At 42.9% G+C, this 20956-nt stretch overlaps 1 protein-coding gene across 3 annotated transcripts in view; it reads left to right on the top strand.

Annotated features, from left to right (window-relative positions):
• Positions 1–20956, top strand: part of LOC141127055 (uncharacterized) — a 174829-nt gene that overhangs the window by 86658 nt on the left and 67215 nt on the right. For all 3 annotated transcript variants that reach the window (XM_073613198.1, XM_073613197.1, XM_073613196.1), the window contains exons 14-16: positions 3059–3123; positions 8528–8556; positions 18773–18840. In XM_073613198.1, the coding sequence (XP_073469299.1) occupies positions 3059–3123; positions 8528–8556; positions 18773–18840 (162 nt within the window). The remainder of the gene's footprint in view (positions 1–3058; positions 3124–8527; positions 8557–18772; positions 18841–20956) is intronic.

The raw sequence follows: 20956 nt of genomic DNA, 5'->3' as shown, positions 1-20956 counted from the left end.
AACGTCAGCCTCGAAACCTTAATGACTTGGATAGGATCTGCAAAGAGGAGTGGGACAAAATCCCTCCTAAGATGTGTTTATACCTGGTGGCCAACTACAAGAAACGTCTGACCTTGCAAAGGGGTCAAATACTTATTTCACTCATTAACCACTTCAATACTGGCGTATAGTAATATGACGTCCGCAGGAGGGATCTCCCATCCTGGGCGGGTGTCATATGATGTCCTCTGCTTCTTGCCACTACTGCAGGCCCCAGGTGCCCACAATGTGGCGATCGGGGATCGGGCATGTCCCTTAGGACACAGCCCCTCCCCGATCAAGGTAAAGAGCCAATGAAATTGGCTCTTTACCGCGTGACCGGTTGTGTCCAATCACAGCCAATCACTATGCAAATGGGCGTGCATGCCGCTCGTGCGCGCAGCGATCGGGGTTGAGGCTTGTCCCTCAGACAAAGCCCAGCCCCGATCAGGGTAGAGAGCCAATGAAATTGTCTCTTTACCATGTGACCGGCTGTGTCCAATCACAGCCGGTCACAAATGTAAACACACCGCGGGTAACAGCTGTTACTGGGTTCTCCTCCTCACACACCGATCCAGTGTGAGGAGGAGATCGCGGTAAACAGTGAGTTACCAATTACTGTGAATTTACTGTGCCCAGATTGCCCCCCTGAATAAAGAGGACCTGTCATCATTCCATCCGAGTACCTGTCTGAGCTCATCAGAGTACCTGTCATCCATCCATTCCATCTGAGTACCTGTCATTAATCCATCCCATCTGAGTATCTGTCATCCGTCCATCCCATCTGAGTACCTGTCATCCATCCATCCCATCTGAGTACCTGTCATCCATCCATCCCATCTTAGTATCTGTGATCCATCCTACCCATCTGAGTATCTGTGATCCATCCATCCCATCTGAGTACCTGTCATCCATCCATCCCGTCAGAGTACCTGTCATACCATCAGGAATACCTGTCCCGTGAGCCCATTCGCTATTTGGATGTTGGGCATTTGGTATCGCCATACTCAGGAGGAGTAGCAGAATGTATTTTTGGGTGTCATTTTTGCTATGTAACTGCTATGTGTTGGAAATATCTTATAAATGGACAACTTTGTGTAAAAAAAAAAATGTGTTTTCATTTTTTTCCAAAAACTTCTGGAAAAAAATGAACTGTTCAAAAGACTCATTATGCCTCATAGATTATACATTGGGGTGTTAGCTTTCCAAAATGGGGTCATTTTGTGGGCGTTTCTATTATCCTGGTGCTCCAGTGCCTTCAAAAGTGTGATAGGTCATCATGAAATTATATGTGTAATTTATGCTCCTAGAACGCCTGGAGGTGCTACTTGGATGTTGGGCCTCTGTATGTGGCCAGGGTGTATAAAAGTCTCACACATGTGGTATCGCTATACTCAGTAAGAGTAGCAGAATGTATTTTGGGGTGTCATTGCAAGTAAGCATGTGCTGTGTGAGAGAAATAACTTGTTATTATGACAATTTAAAAAAAAAATGTAAAAAAATATTAATTTCTTAATTTTCCCAAGAATTGTGGGAAAAAGTTACAACTTTAAAAAACTCACCATGCCTCTTACTAAATACCTTGGAATGTCTACTTTGCAAAAAGGGGTCATTTGGGGGGTATTTGTACTTTCCTGGCTTGTTAGGGTTGCATGAAATGAGATAGGCCTTCAGTATATCAGGTGTGATCAATTTTCAATGATTTGTACCATAGCTTATAGACTCTAACTTTCACAGAGACTAAATAATATACACAAATTTGAGTTATTTTTACTAAAGATATGTAGCAGTATAAATGTTGGCCCAAATTTATGAAGAAAAATGACTTTTTTGCAAAATTTCACAATAGAAACAAAAAAATAGTGTTTTTTTTTTTTCAAAAGTTTCGCTCTTTTTTTCACTTATATTGCAAAAAATAAAAAACCCAGCGGTGAATAAATACCACCAAAAAAAGCTCTATTTGTGAGAAAAAAATGATAAAAATTTTGTTTGGGCATAGTGTTGCATGACTGAGTAATTGTCATTCAAAATGTGAGAGCGCTGAAAGCTGAAAATTGGTCTGGGCAAGAAGGGTGTATAAATGCCCTGTATTGAAGTGGTTAAAATGCAAATCCATTTATAACTTTTTTGAAATGCGTTTTTCTGGATTTTTTTGTTGTTATTCTGTCTCTCACTGTCAAAATAAACCTACCATTAAAATTATAGACTGATCATTTCTTTGTCAGTGGACAAATGTACAAAATCAGCAGGGGATCAAATACTTTTTCCTCACTGTATGAACTTGTAAAGACAAAAAGATCCCCAGCTTGCAGATACAACTGAATTTTTTAAATTTTTTTCGTACAGTGCGTTTTTTATTGAACTATTGGAATTATGATGTGGTGAGCAGCCATTATAAGATATTATCAATTTATTTATCAGAGTAGAGGAAAGAAGTCGAGAGACCACAAGTCTGTGACAATGGTATTAAATGGACAGGGTACTTACAACGGTTAGCCTTTGTTCCAAAATAAATAAATAAATCACATTTTGACCATAGATAGGCTTTAATTCATATTGTTTAATGCATGGCCAGAGGTCTCAAAAGTTATGCACAGGTGTCATAGACACATACAGGCTCCATCTATCATCAAAGGCACTGCTGAGCGCTGCTAGCTGCCAGTCCTGGTTTGTGCATTCGCCCAGAGAGCGTAAAGAGACCAGTGTATTTTAGTGCCCATAGACACAAATGGTGAAAGGCAGCTGTATACAGCTATGTAACACTACTTGCGTAAAACGTGCATTTGCACAGATGTACGGTCCCAAACAAAGGTAATCTGCATTCAGTAATTTGTATGCATTCTCCACTTTACACAAGTAGTAGCACATAGCTGCTTATAGCCGCCTTCAACCATTCAGGTCTATACCAAAATTCACCTATATGTTTACGCTCTATGGGTGAATGCACCCATTAGCATGAACCCTTACTGAGCTTTCTGTTGTGATTTACTATTACCTCCTGCTTTCAAAAGATGTATTAATTGCTTTAATTTCATTCTAGAAGGAGAAGGAACTTCAACCAAAGATGATACGCCTGTTACGAATACGTCCTCTAGATTATTGCAAGTAAGTAAATTACTAATACTGATGTACGTTTTATAGTGTTCTTTCATGAAACCTTTGGACCAATTCACACCGTTTTTAACGCAAATCGTTACACAGTGTTTTTTAATGCAAATCGTTACACAGTGTAATTCGTTTTTTGCTGGTTGTCTGGTTAGCGTAATGAGAAATGCATATTTTGTTTCTATTTCACATTATTGCATTACAGTAACACAGCTTGGTGTATTGCAGTGCTTTTCCTTTTTGAACAGTGGGCAATCCACCCACACCACAACTCACGTGCTGCGCTTTGCATTGTGGTGCGCTGCATTAAAAAAAGTGTCAGATATGATTTTTGCTCCATCCCGGTGAATGGGCCCTTAAATGAACCCAATCACAAACCTGGGCAATTCAAACTGAGCGTATGTGGAAAATAAATTACCTTTAGTGTCAAAACAACCAGTAGAACAGAGATATAGGCTGGTAACATTACATACAAATCAGCTTTTTTTGTAAAAGTCATGGCTTGGCCCAAACCCCTCCCACCAACAAAGTTTACACATTAAAACAGAACTAAAGTCCACAACACTTACCTTTGCCTCAGTGTCAAAGCTGCTAGCATATTGTTCCCAACTTCTTCTGGGCACTGGTCTTTGGCCATCTTAATTGGCCACTGCAGGATGACGTCATTCCCGCACATGTGCAAGCGCAGGCACTGTGCCAGAATGTACACTAAATGGCTGCACATGCACAGCTCAGTGTGCCTTCTACAGAAGGAGGCAGAACAGCAAGCAGGCAGATAGATCTATTTTATTACAGAAGAGACAGTGCATGTCTTTCTGAGCCTGAATGTCCTTATTTTTTGAATTTTATTTAGTACTTTAAAGTACTATATGAATAAGGCTTGGAAGAGGGTAGGACCTAACTCAACTTTCACATGAGACGTGGAAATGTGCATACATTTTAGATGCCTATATCTGGATCTATGGAGTGTTTTGAATTGCAGCTTTCGCTGCATGTTTTTTGTCATATACGTTGTTTGATTTGCCCAGATTTCTGACATCCTAATTGACTCTTTTCCCATCTCATTGAAAATTGTAGTCAAATATCCAGAATTAGCTTTATTTTTGTCAAAAGACATTCAGACTATGTTTGGAACACTACAGTGAATCTAAACCCTAAAACAAAAATGGTATACATTTCATCTCACCAGTCCTTAGATGTGGTGGTTGCATTTTGCAAGCTTTTTGTTCTTTTTTACCTAGGGATACTGCCAATAACACGCTTCAAAACTCAATCACTTTTCTGTATTGACAACAGAAGCTAGATAGCCCCACAGAACCCTACCTGTCTCCTTTTCTTGTAGCACCCTCCTAGCTAGGTTGCTCCATTTTTTGGCAATATAGTTTTTGGCTCTTCTGTAAAAGAGGAGCGGTGTTCAATTGCTTTTGGCTGTTGTAGGTTCTGTTGTATGTTCAACTACTTAGTAAGTTCTGGAATATAGTGGGTGGGAGAGGCAAATCCTGGGCTGAATATTCCTGCAGCCTCAACCCATCCCTGGTCGAAAGGGTGACCAGCAGGGGGCTGAGGTGTGCATAAGAAATCTGAAGCTTTGAACAGTAGGGTTCTTATTCCCATAGGAGGAGACACAGCCTGAGGGCTGAGGCCCTCTGGGCTGAGTGCTAGAGCTTGGAAGAGGCTATCTGGGTCCCAGCTCCAGCTACAGCTAGGGGATCCAGACCCAGAGTCCCTGAAAGCAGTGCAGAATGTCCACAGAGGATCTACTAGTTCGGAGTATCCTAAGGCTCATCCACACCCTACCCAAGTTAAACTAGCAATAAACTGCAAAAAGACATGCATGGCCTGTTTCCTGAGTTGAGTGACTCTGAACTACTGTGTGACTTCCTGCCATGTTCCTTACAGGGGATGGAACCCCTGGATGATACAGCCAGCCCAGACTGGGCTTCATTCTGTATCATAGAAGGGATAGGTTCTGTAACCCCCAGAGCCGACTAAGAACAATGTAACCGATAAAAGGCAGTGGAGGCAGAAAGCACAGGAAGTTATCAGCTCACAAGATTTCTCCAAGATCAACAGGTGATTTTGAAGTTATCAAAGAGATATAACAAAACACTTTGCAATGGCATTAGTAACAGAGTATGCAAGACCAAGTAAGAAAAGTGACTCTAAACATATATTTAAATTGTTTTACAATCAATACATTTTTATTGAGTGTTTTCATAAACAAGAAAGACATGACAAACATTCCAAGACAATAATAGTCATAAATGTAAAGGTAAGTTCAATAAGAGCAATAGTATATTGTAAATGCCCGTTAACCCCATCAGGGCTCACAATGTAACAGGTATGTCCATCGTTAATAACTGTATATTTGATTAACAAAAAAAGAAGTCACACTAATAAAGGAAAGTATCCTAGTTGGTAAAGGAATCCTCATTCTAAGTAGAGCAAAGAAGAAAAAAGGAAATCGTGTCATGTTTTGCAAAGCTCTATAAGTTGTTTAGCAGCTTTGGGATTTTTTTTCTTTAAAATAACAAACATGTTATACTTACCTGCTCTGTGCAATAGTTTTGCACAGAGCAGCCACGATCCTCCTCTTTTCGGGTCCCCTGCTGGCGCTCTGAGCTCCTCCCTCCTGCCGAGGAGGGAGCAAGCAGAACATGTATATGTTGCTAAACATATGGAGATACAAGGTAAATTACACCAGAGCCATTTTTTTTTTTATGTCACCCACCCTCCCCATCCTGATGACCCTTCTAATGGAAAAACAAGTCAATCATCAGAACAGTTTGACCACTTTATTACTTTCGGGTTAGAGGCTAATTCAGTGCCTTGAAAAAGTATTCACACCCCTTGAAATTTTCAACATTTTTTCATGTTACAACCAAAAACGTAAATGTATTTTATTGGGATTTTATGTGAAAGGCCAACACAAAGTGGTATATAATTGTGAAGTGGAAGGAAAATGATAAATGTTTTTTTTTACAAATAAATATCTGAAAAGTATGGCGGGCATTTGTATTCAGCCCCTCAGAGTCAATACTTTGTAGAACCACCTTTAGCTGCAATTACAGCTGCAAGTCTTTTTGGGGATGTCTCTACCATCTTTGCACATCTAGAGAGTGACATTTTTGCCCATTCTTCTTTTCAAACTAGCTCAACCTCTGTCAGATTGGCTGGAGAGCCTCTGCAAAGAGCATTTTTTGTCTTGCCACAGATTCTCAATTGGATATAGGTCTGGACTTTGACTGGGCCATTCTAACAAATGAATATGCTTTGATGTAAACCATTCCATTGTAGCTCTGGCTGTATGTTTAGGGTCGTTCTCCTGCTGGAAGGTGAACCTCCGCCCCAGTCTCAAGTCTTTTGCAGACTCTAACAGGTTTTCTTTTAAGATTTCCCTGTATTTGGCTCCATCCATCTTCCCATCAACTCTGACCAGCTTCACTGTCCCTGCTGAAAAAAAAATCATCCCCACATCATGATGCTGTCACCACCCTGTTTCACGGTGAGGATGTTGTGTTCAGAATGATGTGAAGTGTTAGTTTTCCACCACACATAGAGTTTTGCTTTTAGGCCAAAAAGTAACATTTTGGTCTCATCCGGCCAGAGCACCTTCTTCCACATGTTTGCTGTGTCCCCCACATGGCTTCTCGCAAACTGCAAATGGGACTTCTTATGCCTTTTTTTTCAACAATGGCTTTCTTCTTACCACTCTTCCATAATGGCCAGATTTGTGGAGTGCACGACTAATAGTTGTCCGGTGGACAGATTCTCCCACCTGAGCTGTGGATCTCTGCAGCTCCTCCAGAATTACCATGGGCCTCTTGGCTGCTTCTCTGATGAATGCTCTCCTTGCCCGGTCTGTCAGTTTAGGTGGACGGCCATGTCTTGGTAGGTTTTCAGTTATGAGCAGTGCTCCGTGAGATGTTCAAAGCTTGGGATATTTTTTTTATAACCTAACCCTGCTTTAAGCGTCTCCACAACTTTATCCCTGAGCTGTCTGGTATGTTCCTTGGCCTTCATGATGCTGTTTGTTCCCTAAGGTCCTCTAACAAACCTATGAGGGCTTCACAGAACAACTGTATTTATACTGAGATTAAATTACACACAAGTGGACTCTATTTACTAATTAGGTGACTTCTGAAGGCAATTGGTTTCAGTAGATTTTAGTTAGGGGTATCAGAGTAAAGGGGGCTGAATACAAATGCACGCCACACTTTTCAGATATTTATTTGTAAAAAAAAAAGATTGAAAACAATTTATCATTTTCCTTCCACTTCACAATTATATGCCACTTTGTGTTGGTCTATCACATAAAATCCCCAAAAAACACATTTACGTTTTTGGTTGTAACATGACAAAATGTGGAAAATTGCAAGGGGTATGAATACTTTTTCAAGGCACTGTAAGTACTGAGGTGTATAGTGGTCTTATTCCACAAATTTGAAACACAAAATATACTGCTTTGCTTGAATGGACTGACAAGTCACATGCTGGAAGAATGAGAACATTGTGTGGATGTTCAACTGCTATGAAGCTGGGCTTTGTCATGTAAAGTAGATCTGCACTGTTTGTCTATAAAACAGCCCCATAATAAAATGCAATTAGAACTCCATATAGTCTGCAGCCCTTCTCTGTTCAATATATTTGAATGGTTTCTTTTTTTGTAAGAAAATAAAGGTTGAGAACAAAGCAGTACTGTAGTGTGGAGCCCTTCAGAGTATTTAAAACAATATAATACTAAGGCATAATAGCTGTAGCCCTTTTCAACAAAAAAATCATGTTACAGTGTCTCAGTGTGTGGCAAATCTGAGTAGTAGTTCACAAAAAAATTAAAAAAACTTGTCTCCCAGGGGGGGTATTTACTAAAACTGTAGCACATAGAATGTGGTGCAGCTGTGCACGGTAACCAGTCAGCTTCTAGGTTTAAGCCCCCGTTCACATCGTGCTGATTGGATGTGTCAAATCGCATGCCAAATTGGAGGCTATTGCTGGCAACGGCACCGTCCCAACTTTGCGGCACGTCACCGGTTTCCAAAAGTACTTCCTGCACTACTTTTGGCGACTTCAGGGGCGATTTCAATAGACATTTGTGCATGAACCCACACAGATGTCTTTCAAATCGCCCCCGAACTCGCAATGAATTGCGGGTTTAAAATTGTGCGAGTTCAGCTGAACTCGCTCGATTTCATACCCGCCTCCGATGTGAACGTGGGCTTGTTGTCAAAGCTTAATTGAACAAGCTGAAGTAAGAAGCTGATTGGTTGCTATGCACGGCTGCACCAGATTCTGTGTGCTCCATGTTGTCAATCAGCATGCTGTTTATTCAACAGGAAAAAAAATAACCAGCCTTAGTTGGTAGCATTTGAAAAAAATAAATTATGTTATACTTTTTCTATTGCAGGAAACTCTGCCATCACCTGCTCGGGGACGGTAAGATCTGTCATTTTCTTATGTTAAACACCTTTTTTTTTTCTTTTTAGCCAAATCAATATGAAACCTTGCATAATAATGTTTCATATCAACCACAGCCAGCTGGTGGAATGCTAAGGTCTATTGAACCCTACACATGATGGAGTTGCTCCTCTCTATACTGCATGTATAGCAAGCAGTGCTTCACAAAAAGTTCTAAGGCCCCTTTCACACGGGACGGATCCGTGTTGATCCGCCCCGTGTTTATCCGCTGCTCAGCGGGGATAGCTCCGCTTTCCCCAGCTGAGCAGGCAGATGACAGGGCGGGACCCGCACACTGTGCAGGGACCGCCCTGTCAGATCTCCGCTCTCCCCTATGGGGGATCGGAGGAACACGGACCGTCTGTCCGTGTTCCTCCGATCTGCTCTGCAGACGGATAGAAAAATAGGATTTTCTTCCGTCCGCAGAATCGGACGAGAGCGGAGGCGGACGACATCGGGTGTCAGCGGATGTACATCCGCTGACACCCGCTATCCCATAGGGATGCATGTATGTCCGTATTTCATCCGAAAACGGATGGGTGAAATACGGACATACTGTCCGCATGTGTGAAAGGGGCCTAACAGCAAAAAAGGAAAACATTTTCTTCTCTTTATTTTGTTAACATTTCAAAAAATGCAAATAGAAAAGTGTTTGATTAGGCCTGGTTCACACTTATGCGGGTGATTGACAGTGCGGGAATCACATCTGTTCCTGCACCCGCAACCAAAACGGGTGCAGGAACCGCTGGGTAATCGCACTGCGCAAAAGCACCATGCAATTTCCCAGCCTTGTGTCTTGAAAATGGTACAGGAACCTTTTTCCTGCATGAAATGCAGGCACAGCAGCCCGTTCAAATGAATGGGCTGCCATGCCTGTGCAAATGTGGCCTGCAGACCCACGATACTGTGAGCCAGGCGTTATAGTCCTCATGCAGTGTGTCACATAATAGTGGTACATGTACCGTGCAAGCCTATTGATGTGACAGCTATGAAAAATCTATATATATATATATTGGAAATTGTTGGACCAGTTCTAGGGACAGACTGTCATATCCACATCCCTGAGAAATCAATTAGAACAAAATTAGAGAGAGCACCACTCCCCCATGAGGTGATGGGACTTCTTATCTGCTTCTTCTAGGCAGCTCAACATGCATCTATATCATTATTCTTTAACAGTAAGCACATTGTGTATGTACCTCAGAGACAGTGTCATATCCGGGAAAGTCCCATCACCTCATGGGGAAGTAGTGCTCTCTCTAATTTTGTTCTAATAGCTATGAAAAATCTAGTTTGGCTGTAAACCATATTGTAATTTCTACAATCATCTGATTGGTGGGTTTTCGAAGGTAGTGCAATCTTCCTTCCTAGAAAAATCTCACAATTAAAGCAGAAGGTTAGAAAAAAAAAAAACTTTGGCACAGTGCAGGACACATGATACCTAGTCATAGATAGTCATGCCTTGTCCTTTCAGGTGATTGGATACTGGCAGAAAAGCTGCAGGCACATCCTGGAAGATTGAACTATGTGTGGATTGCGCTAACTCCTGGATAAATTTAAATCATACCACTTCTGTTTTACCATGGAACATGTGTGTCTGTTTTCTATTGCTATGGGGGATCCTTACAGATATCCCTGCCCCGTAATATCCGGATATCCGTAAGGATCCCCCATAGCAATAGAAAACAGACACACATGTTCCATGATAAAACAGAAGTGGTACTTCACTGTGCAAAAGCACCATGCGATTTCCCAGCCTTGTGTCTTGAAAATGGTACAGGAACCTTTTTTCCTGCATGAAATGCAGGCACAGCAGCCCATTCAAATGAATGGGCTGCCGTGCCTGTGCCTGTGCAAATGTGGCCTGCAGACCCACGATACTGTTCCATGGTAAAACAGAAGTGGTATGATTTAAATTTATCCAGGATTTAGCGCAATCCACACATAGTTCAATCTTCAATGCAGGAAAAAGGTTCCTGTACCATTTTCAAGACACAAGGCTGGGAAATCGCATGGTGCTTTTGCACAGTGAAGTACCACTTCTGTTTTACCATGGAACATGTGTTTCTGTTTTCTATTGCTATGGGGGATCCTTACGGATATCCGGATATTACGGGGCAGGGATATCTATAAGAATCCCCCATAGCAATAGAAAACAGACACACATGTTCCATGGTAAAACAGAAGTGGTATGATTTAAATTTATCCAGGAGTTAGCGCAATCCACACATAGTTCAACATTTTAACATCCCACTCTAGGGAAGTATGTATCTTTGATTGCCGCAAACTAGACTATTGAAAAATATATAAAATATTTGTTTATTTGCGCTGGTAGCACACATTCTTTATACCTGCCTGGAAGATGCTCAGCCTGTATTGTGCCTTCAGGCACTGGATCCTAGGCAAGCATTCATTTTCGCACAACGTGCATTGCTTTGAGTTAGCTGCAGGATGCTGTACAGCCCAGAGTCATGGTCCATCAGCAGGTGGAGCCCTGTTTTTGACTATTCCTTTGGGGGTATGCCTGTCCAGGAGGCCAAAGCCAAAATTGGGGCTTTTCCAGTCAACCCTGTTACACTACTGTGGAGCTCTGCTACAGTAAATGGGACGCAACCTCTTTAAAACTGGTTCCCAGTGTGCTAGCTCCAATCCCAATGGACCTTGTAAAGTACAGGCTGCAACACTTTTATTCAAATTTGGCACCATTTTGGGTCCCTGTTTATTGCAGATCTGTTGTGTCTGGGCCGTTAGTGTATCTGTGTGGCCATGGACTCCCAGGCATACTGTCTGTGCGTGTGCAATTTTGGGCTTCTACTGGGTACAGTTTTCTCTAGTCAGCATCGCTGTCTCCTAACTCCTACACAAACAGCACAGGGATCCTTTGACATAACCTGATTTACCAACAGCCTACAGGGTCTGGCACAGAAGGCTTTTCCTCTCCTAATAGCATTCATGGAGGTTGTAAATACCCCTTTTTGTGGACACTGAGCTCTGTGCATGACAGATCACAAAGGTAGAGATAGAAGGTCAGAAGGCCTTGTGTGCTCAGGCTCAGCTTACAACTTTGGTGAGGGTGATGGTCTCTCTGCACAGGGTCCTATTCTCCCCAGGTCTGATTCTCTGTTTCGTGAAGAGTCATCTGCTTCCTCAGAGGTATTCTCTAATGAGATCTATCCAGAACTAAAGGACACCATTTCAGTCCTTATTGATGAGGTATGTTTCTGCCTGGGTCAGACCACTCTAGGGCCCTAGCATAGGCTCAGGGGCGGACTGATAACTCATGGGGAGCCTGGGCAATAGGAGATTATGGGGCCCCCAGGCAATCAGAGATTATGGGGCCACACAGTATACACACACACAGTATACAATCACACAGTATACACATACATGTACACACAGTATACACAGACAGATGTAGAAAAAACACAGATTTATACATACCTGGTTTTACTGAGGCTGGCAACCCTGATGGGGTCCCCTAGTGGCCCAGGGCCCTCGGGCAGTGCCCGAGTGGCTCAATGGTCAGTCCGCCCCTACATAGGCTCCCTGCAAATGCAAAGGTCTTCTAGGACTGTTCACTCTCTCTCCTAGAGCCTGTCTTATACTGTGACTGGCCTAACCCTGAAAAGATTTACGCACTTCCCAAACTCATTGCTCATCCGTATTCTATTGAGGAGTTGTTCCTGGAAAAATTGTTCCTTTAGTGGACTCTATGTGTTTTTAAGCATTCGGTGGACAAGGGGTTAGAAGCTGCTTTAAGGCCATGTTCACCCCCCACTGGTCCTGCTATGCATCCTGCTGTCACATCCATGGCAGTTTGTCAGATCCTGACTGTGTGGAAAAATTGCATGTCCTGTGACTCTGATTCCATTTTAATGCATCCCTCAGTCCACCACCACCACCTGGATCTTTTGCCTGTGGGTCCACACTACTGCTCAGGTGGCATGGCGGATATTAGCATCCTGTTCGTTCACATGCAGAGCATCCTATGGTTAAAATGCTGATTAGTGGAACTTCTGTGTAAGAAGTTCCTTGGAAGTATGGCATTTGAAGGAAAATGGCTCGTTGTTTCCTCCTTAGACAAGTAAATCTAGGGAATCACTGGGGGTAAGAGTACGCTCCTCCCCACAAAAGGAAAGTGCATGCTCCTGCAAGGAGGCCTTCTGTTCCAGTGTCTAGAAAGAGTTTTTTTATTCCCATCTTAGGCCTCCGGCTCCCAAACCAAAATCTAGGGTACACTTCTGTCAGAAGCTGTGGAAAAGTGTGGCACATCTGGAAGTAAGCCACCTACACAAAGAAAGGGTTCTCCACTTGTCAAAGTTGGGGTGAACACCTCTTGCCATTTTAAGCCATCTTGTCCTAGGAAATATCAGATGCTTTTTATCTAGAGTAATCTCCAGGGGCTACTAACTGCAGTTTTGAAGCTTGGGTTCTCCCTGCTTCGTGCTCTCAAATTTGCCATCCTCTCTGGTGGAAGTATGTGCTTCTGTTTAGCAGCTTCTTGCACAGGATGCTATTGCCCTCTTTTTGGATTTGGAGCATTTTCAAGGGTTTTACTCCAAACTGTACACTGTTCCTATTTCAGATTGAGGAAACTGTTCTGTTCTGGATCCTCAACCTTTTTTCTATGGGTTCAGAAGTTTTGCATGGAATCTGCAAGGCCGATCAGTTTTTTCTTCTGCCGGGAGATCAGCTGGTCTCTGTGGATGCTTACTAAACATCCCAATTTTTCCACATCATCAATGCTATCTGTGGTTTTGTCCATTTTCACTTTAGGCTGGTGCAACTTAACATTTTGGCGGTGTGGGACTAACTTAATTTCTGGTCTGCTCCATGCATCTGACCAGCAAGACAAGACCTTCCCTGGCTTGGTGGATTTCAAATCAGTCAGGAAAGCTTTTTCTTTTTAGAAATGTGGGAGGTTCCCATCGGAGATGCCAGTCTGTTGGGCTGGGGTGCAGTCCTGGATGCCCCCTCAGTGCAGGGGGCTTGGTCATCGGGGGACACTTGTCATCCCATAAACGTTTTTAAACTGCGGGCAGTTTGTTTGTCTCTCCAATGTTGGGTCTCTCAGCTGTGAGGTCACCTGGCCAGAATCTAATCAGGCTATGTACAGCAGTGCCCTATATTCCAGGAAGGCACAAGAAGTCAGGCTGCTCAAAGGGAATCTGATTTGATTCTATCTTGGCAAGTGAACTTCCTCAGTCATCAGCTTCTGGATCCAAGGGAATGGTCTTCCCACCCTGAGGTGTTCCAAGATCTTTGGCACAGGTGTGGGTACACCAGGCAAGGATCTTTAGGGGTTCAGATTCATCAGTGAATTAGACAGGTTTGTTGCCAGGTCCAGGGACCCTTGGGTTTCCAAAGTGGATGCTTTTGTGTCCTGTATAGTACTCCAAGAAAAGGATTGTACAAGTAAGTCAAAAATCCTATTTTACACAGTTGAAATAGACTTTATATGTATGTTTACAGTGTTTCCTGCCAACTGCTCCAAGCAAGATACCTAATTCCCTTATGGTTAGGTTCACATACAGGCGACTCCTGCGTTGTGCATTTGCGTGGGCACAGTTGCTTATTCATTTGAATGGGCTGCTGTACCTGTGGGAAACGCAGGAAAAGAGTCTCTGCACCATAGTTTTATGCACCTGAAAACGCGCTGTATTAGGAATTAATGGCATCGAGTTTTGCCTGTGAATGACGGAATGTGTGCGATTTACACGCATCCTTGCACCTTCATAAGTTTGAACCTAGCCTTGGCAAAGATGATGCTTTCATTTTTAATTTCCTCCTATGGTTATAAGTATTTACCTGTTGATCCTGCTAGTTCTTTTGCTTCCTGTTTTGAGCTGGCAAAGTCAGAGCATTGTCGGCCCTCAGATCTATGTTCCCCATTTAGCACAACGGTGATCATTATGTTGCTGCTTTCACCATAGCATAGGCTTTCTCAGCTGGGTCATAGTGCTGACTACACCCACAGGTGGAAGGGAAGGACAGCTTGGGAGCTATTAGTTGGCCTAGAACAGTGATGGCGCACCTTGGCACCCCAGATGGTTTGGAACTACATTTACCATGATGCTCCACTACAATGCAGTGTGCATGAGGATCATGGGAAATGTAGTTCCAAAACATCTGGGGTGCCAAGGTTCACCATCACTGGCCTCGAATAATTAAAGAAAATAAAGGAATTTCATTAGAAATTACTTTATGTAATTATGGTTGCATTCCATTGACTAAAAATAATTTTTAAAAATTACAAAATGACCAAAGACACAGCTCATGTGTAAAAAGCTGCCTTAATATGGTAATTCTTTTTAGGCTGTTCTGCATCTCTGCTACACTGCATAGGAACACTTAGGCCCTGTTCAGATATTGCGTTGCGGGAATGAGTATTCCCGCTTGCGATTTTTAAATCTTTTTTGGGCGACAAGCTTAGCATGATTAATAAACGTGCGTTTTGCCACGCAATTCTGTCATGCGACAATTGCAGCAGAATCGCACCATGTTTGGTGTGGCATTGAGAATAATGGCACCCAAAAGTGCGTCTTGCCAAGATTTGGAATCGCAGGCAGAATCACACCGATTCTGCTTGCAACTCCAAATCCTCAATGAATGGGGCTGTATTCTTGGTTTAGTAGTGCATTTTCTTTTGTCACTTCTCAGTTTCCATTTTACTCACCAGACAATAAATCAGTATTATCACTTGTCCAATGGGCAGGGGAACTTGGCCAGAAAGGAAAACCTAGACTGGGAAGTAGCAAAGTGATCATTCTGATTGGCAGAGGTGTATCACAAGAATGGCTGCCTAAAGATTTAAATTTTAAGAATAGTAAACATACAGTAAAAACTTGAATTTAGAGTGACTTGGTTTGAGAGTGTTTTGCAAGACAAGCTAAATTGTTTTATAAATTTTGACTTTCTATACAAGCGATGTCTATGTCTTAATATACAAGTAGCGTCATATCACAACTGAGTATAAAAGAGAGGCGTCTCTAAGTGTAGCAATATGGTTACATTTAATGAAGGTACAACATTTAGCAACACACACATTGTTGAAGATTAAAAGATGCAGATCTAAGTATGCAGGCATCCGGGGTAAAGCTGTCCACATAGACCATCCTCCTCACCGCCATCAACTCCATCCCTTCCACGCTGCGCACCACGAGAGCTTCAAGCCACGCTTTCAGATCGCTGTACTGCAGGGTAGTCTTCCCGGTTGAAGACTGACAGCCATGAGAGTCGGCGGTGTGGAGGTTGGGGAAATTTGCGGGAAAGTAGGGGGAAATTCGCTTTGATATACGAGTGCTTTGGAATACAAGCATGTTTCCTGAACAAATTATGCTCGCAAGCCAAGGTTTTACGGTATATGAACTTTAAAGGAAAAGTATGGGTTTGGGCTTGTTTTTAGATCAATACTTACCTAGGTGAATGCAGCATGGGTCCGATGCTGCATCTGTCACCCGGCGCCTCTGCACTGAGAACCGAGCAATCTAACATCGCTGATGGCTCGATTCTGACAGATCACCAAGCAGAGAGCTGGTGACTGTCAGTCACAGCTCTCTGCTCTGCTCCCTTCTCACTCATTGGAGTGCTGGGCTGTGGAGGGAGAGGGGGCAGCCAGCTCAGGCTCCCTGAGAGGCTGAGCCGGGTGTCATTCCAGGCAACTGGCGGATCCAGACTCCATTGTCGCGATGATGCGGTGCCTGGACCTACTTCTGTGACTTTAGCCCACTCTCTGCTGAAAACAGGTCACAGGAGTGCAATTCGAGCTTTGGCTATACTTCTCCTTTAATTGCGTGTTTAGCTATTTGCCTAAAATTTTAGATATTTGCCTGAAATTTAATATAATGTGTAACTGATATTTGCCTGAAATTTAATATAATGTGTAACTAAGGGCAAAACTTTTTTTTTTATCTTGGATAGGGCAAGGGAGGGTTATAACCCCATGCCATCTGTTTTCCATATCAGAGATTTCCCTTTGCTTCGGTCCCATAACCAAAACAGGAAATGAGAGGAGATCCCTCCAAAGTGAGGAAATCCTGATGTGTCACAAGAACTAGTGTCCCCATTGGAAAATTTCCCTTCTATTAGTGTTCCGATGTCAACCCAAAATTTGCTTTACTTTCACTCTTGGTGATAACAGTAAAGAGGAGACAAATAGAGAGGTGAATCTCCCTAAGTCTAGATTTACATCTATGCGGCTGCGCTTGATGCGTTTTTCAGGCACATTTTGCAGTGCGATTTGCGTTTTCAAACCTGCTTTTTTATGCGTTTTTGCATGCAGCTTTCATGCATTTTCAGTCTTCAGATGTCAGCAGGCTTTCCCGCTGAAAGCTGAATGTAAAATTAAAAATAAAATTGCCGGCAAAAAAATTTGTGAAAAAAACGGCTTGAGTTCCCCCCTTTGGGCCTAATATGGATTTGGAGGGGACCCCCCCCCCTGCTTGGTGGGTCAGGAAAGGGAGGGGATGAGCAAGCGACCCCCCCCACTACTGAACCGTATCAGGCCACATGCCCTCAACATGGGGGGGTGGGTGCTTTGGGGTGCTCTGCCCCCCTGCCCCAAAGCACCTTGCCCCCATGTTGATGAGGACAAGGGCCTCTTCCCGACAACCCTGGCAGATGGTTGTCGGGGTCTGCGGGCGGGGGGTTATTGGAATATGGAAGCCCCCATTAACAAGGAGGGCCCCCAGATCCCGCCCCCCCCCCCCATGTGAACAGGTATCGGGTACCCCTACCCATTCACCAAATAAACAAGAGCCAGTTTTTGACAAGTCCTTTATTAAATAAGAAGCCCGGAGCCATCTTCTCCCAGAACCGTCATCTCCCGGTGTTCTCTTCTTCTTGTGCTATCTTCTCCCATGAAGCTGTCTTCTTCCTCACCGCCGATGTCTTCTTCCTCGCCACCGCTGTCTTCTTCCTCGCCACTGCTGTCTTCTTCCTCGCCCCCGGTTACCCGCTAACAAGGGGGGGGCGACATCCTTGGATGGCCACGCCCCATGCCTATATAAAAGGTGCCGGACAGCGGGGACATCACAATGGAGAAAGACCGCTTCAGGACAAGACCGGCGGCGAGGAAGACCACTCCGTGGGAGAAGATGGCTCTGGGCTTCTTATTTAATAAAGGACTTGTCAAAAGACAATAAAACATGTCACTGTTTTTTTGGTAAATGGGTAGGGGTACGGTGTACCCGATACCCATTCACATGGGGGGCAGGATCTAGGGGTCCCCTTGTTAATGGGGGCTTCCAGATTCCGATAAGCCCCCTGCCTGCAGAACCCGACAACCACCGGCCAGGGTTGTTGGGAAGAGGCCTTTGTCCTCATCAACATGAGGGCAAGGTTCTGTGGGGTGGGGGGGGCACAGAGCCCCCCTGCCCCAAAGCACCCACCCCCTTATGTTGAGGGCATGCGGCCTGGTATGGTTTAGGAGGGGGGGCTCTCGTTCGTCCCCTCCCTTTCCTGACCTACCGGACGGCATGCTCGGATAAGCAATTTTAATTTTTTTTTTTTACATTCGGCTTTCAGAGGGGAGGCACGCTGACAGCTAACGACTCATCGGTTGTTAAGGACGCGGTGGTCGGCTTCCCGGCCCCCTGGTTATCAATCAGCTATATACAGTGTTAAAATAAAAAACGCAAAACCCATCAAAAATCGCATCACAAACACAACACTTGCATATCTGGTGCGGTTCCATTGAAGTCTATTACCCACAAATCGTGGGAAAAAAGTCCCGGACCCTTTCCAAAAATGCACCAGCCCCAAAACGCATAGTTTTACCATAGGAAACCATGTTAAATTGACTGTAGTGCTTTTTGCAAAATGCACTAAAAAATGCATAAGTGTGAACCTAGGGTGACAGGGGAAAAGGTGTTCTAATTCCTCTCCACTCTATTAAAAACTGAGTCTTTAGGGTCGTTTCACACTGATGCACTGTTGATGTTTTCCCATTGACTTACAATGGATGGTGATTTTTTTGATGTGCTTTAGAAAAACTGCAGCAAAGGTGCAGCATGCCGGACTTTTCAAAGCGCAGCGCACGTGCAGTGTGAACAGTTACATAGGAAAAGTCTTCACGTGCTTTTGTCACCCTGGAAAAGCGCGGCAAAAGCAAAAATTATGAAAGAAGCTTTAGTTACACTTTAAGCATTAACACTGCCCTACCTCATGTGTTTATCTTCATTTCTTTTAACTACAGTACGTCAAGCATCAGCACAGATTCCAGCGGTCCTTGTACCCCAGAAATATTTCGTTCTCTCTCTCTCAGTAAGTGTAGTATCTTTTTTATTGTGCAAAATAGAGATTTCGTGCTTTGCTTGTTATTAAATGATCCCATTATATTAAATGCTTACTTTTGTATTTGCCATGAAGGAAATTTGTAGGGGTTATATTACTTTTGCTGGTATTACGAGTGTTTGTGATAAAGTGCATAATTCTGCTTGCCGTTCTTAGGGGATTATAGCACAAACTGATCTATTGGAAACCATGAAGACAGCTTTGTGCAACCATGCCAGCATTACACAGACCTATGGAAATAAGCTAAATGATTATAGTTTATCCAGTTTTCTGTAGTTATAGAGCACAGATGTTTTATGCAGGTTGGTGTACATCAGTCCTTGCCCTCCAAATAGGTTTTATTCTGGTGCGTCAACCACAGTCATACAGATACACCCCTAAATACTAGGACAAATTGAGGACATACAGATGTCATTGTAGCGTGGTACTGGTTGCCAGTTAAAGAGTTGATGACTTTGCTGCCTGGTCTTATAATACCCTAAAGCCTCATACACACGATTGGACTTTCCGACGGGAAATGTGTGATGACAGGCTGTTGTCGGTAAATCCGACCGTGTGTACGCTCCATCGGATAATTGTTGTCGGTCTTTCCGCCAACAAATGTTGGCTAGCAGGTTTTCAAATTTTCCGCGGACAAATGTCTGCGCTCGGTCTTGTAAATTAGCGTTCGTAATGGTGAATTAACATTTGTGACGTGGCAAGTTATGAAATCTCCTAATGCAGCGCACATTCTCTTCTTCTTTAATGGGATCATAATGAAGCTGCTTTGCTGGTGATACTGATGGAGTTATTGCAAACAAATTTTCAAAGGCTTTTTTTTTTCTAGTGATATCAAGAATAATATTAATATGGTTTTTTTTTTTGTTTTTTGTTTTTTATTTGGGCAAGTTACCACAGCACCATTATCCCGTAGTTTTTAAGATCAAAGATACATCTATGTTGGTGTCCCTTGTCAATTTTACATTGTTTTTTTACATTTTTTAAATGTAACTGCCTACTCCCAAAGAAGTAAAACACATAGCCAAGTATTATTCTACACAGTTTTTTTATTGTGCATCAAAAAAAGAAAACAAATAAAATTAGACATGCTATCTGCCAATAGAACTTAACCAAAAAGTGTATTCTATGCATCCAAAAATATAGAAAATATACCAAATCAAATCATTATTCAACCAAAAAATGTATGTTAAAACAATAACTCCAAGGCCAATAATAAATAACACGTTACCTCCTCTGATTCCGCAACATGGCTGGTTGACGAACGACAGTTCAGAAACGAAATGAAAAGCTCGAAATGAAAAGCGCAAAATGAAAAGCGCAAAATGAAAAGCGCAAAATGAAAAGTGCGAAATGAAAAGCATGAATAAACACTCACCAAACTTCTACTAACAAGAAATTAGCAGAAGGAGCCCAAAGGGTGGCGCTAAAGAGCTGAAAAAACAACATAGTACTTCACTACGTTTGTAATTTTTGGCCAACAATTGTGTGGCCATGTGTATGCAAGACAAGTTTGGGCCGACGCCCTTCGGACAAAATTCCACGGTCTTTGTTGGCAAACAATCCGATCGTGTGTACGAGGCTTAACTTTGCCACAAAGGTGAAGTTGCATAGTAGAAGCTATTGACTGATCAGTAGAAATTTCCCAAACAAACCGTGCAAGTAGATTTATTGATGTTAATAATTTACATTTGGTCACATAAAATATTTGCCTAAATGTTTTTGCTTCCTCATTATTCTTTTAACTCTAGGCAAACAGCTAAATATGCAAACCAAATAAAATAATACCTACCAAAGAATTGTTTTTTCTCTGCAGCAAGACAGTCATGCTAGGTCCAGGGTTTCCACTACAGCTCCTGCACTGCAGCTGGACCCAGATGCATCCCCAAAGGAAAAGTCACACATAGACTGAGTGATCTCTCTGCTTTTTCCTCTTATCAGCATGCTGAGGGCCAGTACACGTACAGTAGGGAAAATAATTATTTGATCCCCTGCAGATTTTGTAAGTTTGCCCACTAACAAAGAAATGAAGGGTGTATAATTGTTTTTATTACGGGTGTATTTTAAATGATAGAGACAGAATATCAAT

The sequence above is a fragment of the Aquarana catesbeiana genome, linkage group LG02 (assembly GCF_042186555.1).
Source record: "Aquarana catesbeiana isolate 2022-GZ linkage group LG02, ASM4218655v1, whole genome shotgun sequence".
In the NCBI taxonomy this organism is placed as follows: domain Eukaryota; kingdom Metazoa; phylum Chordata; class Amphibia; order Anura; family Ranidae; genus Aquarana; species Aquarana catesbeiana.
Note: the sequence above shows the minus strand (reverse complement) of the source record. Positions and strands in the feature narration are given on the sequence as shown.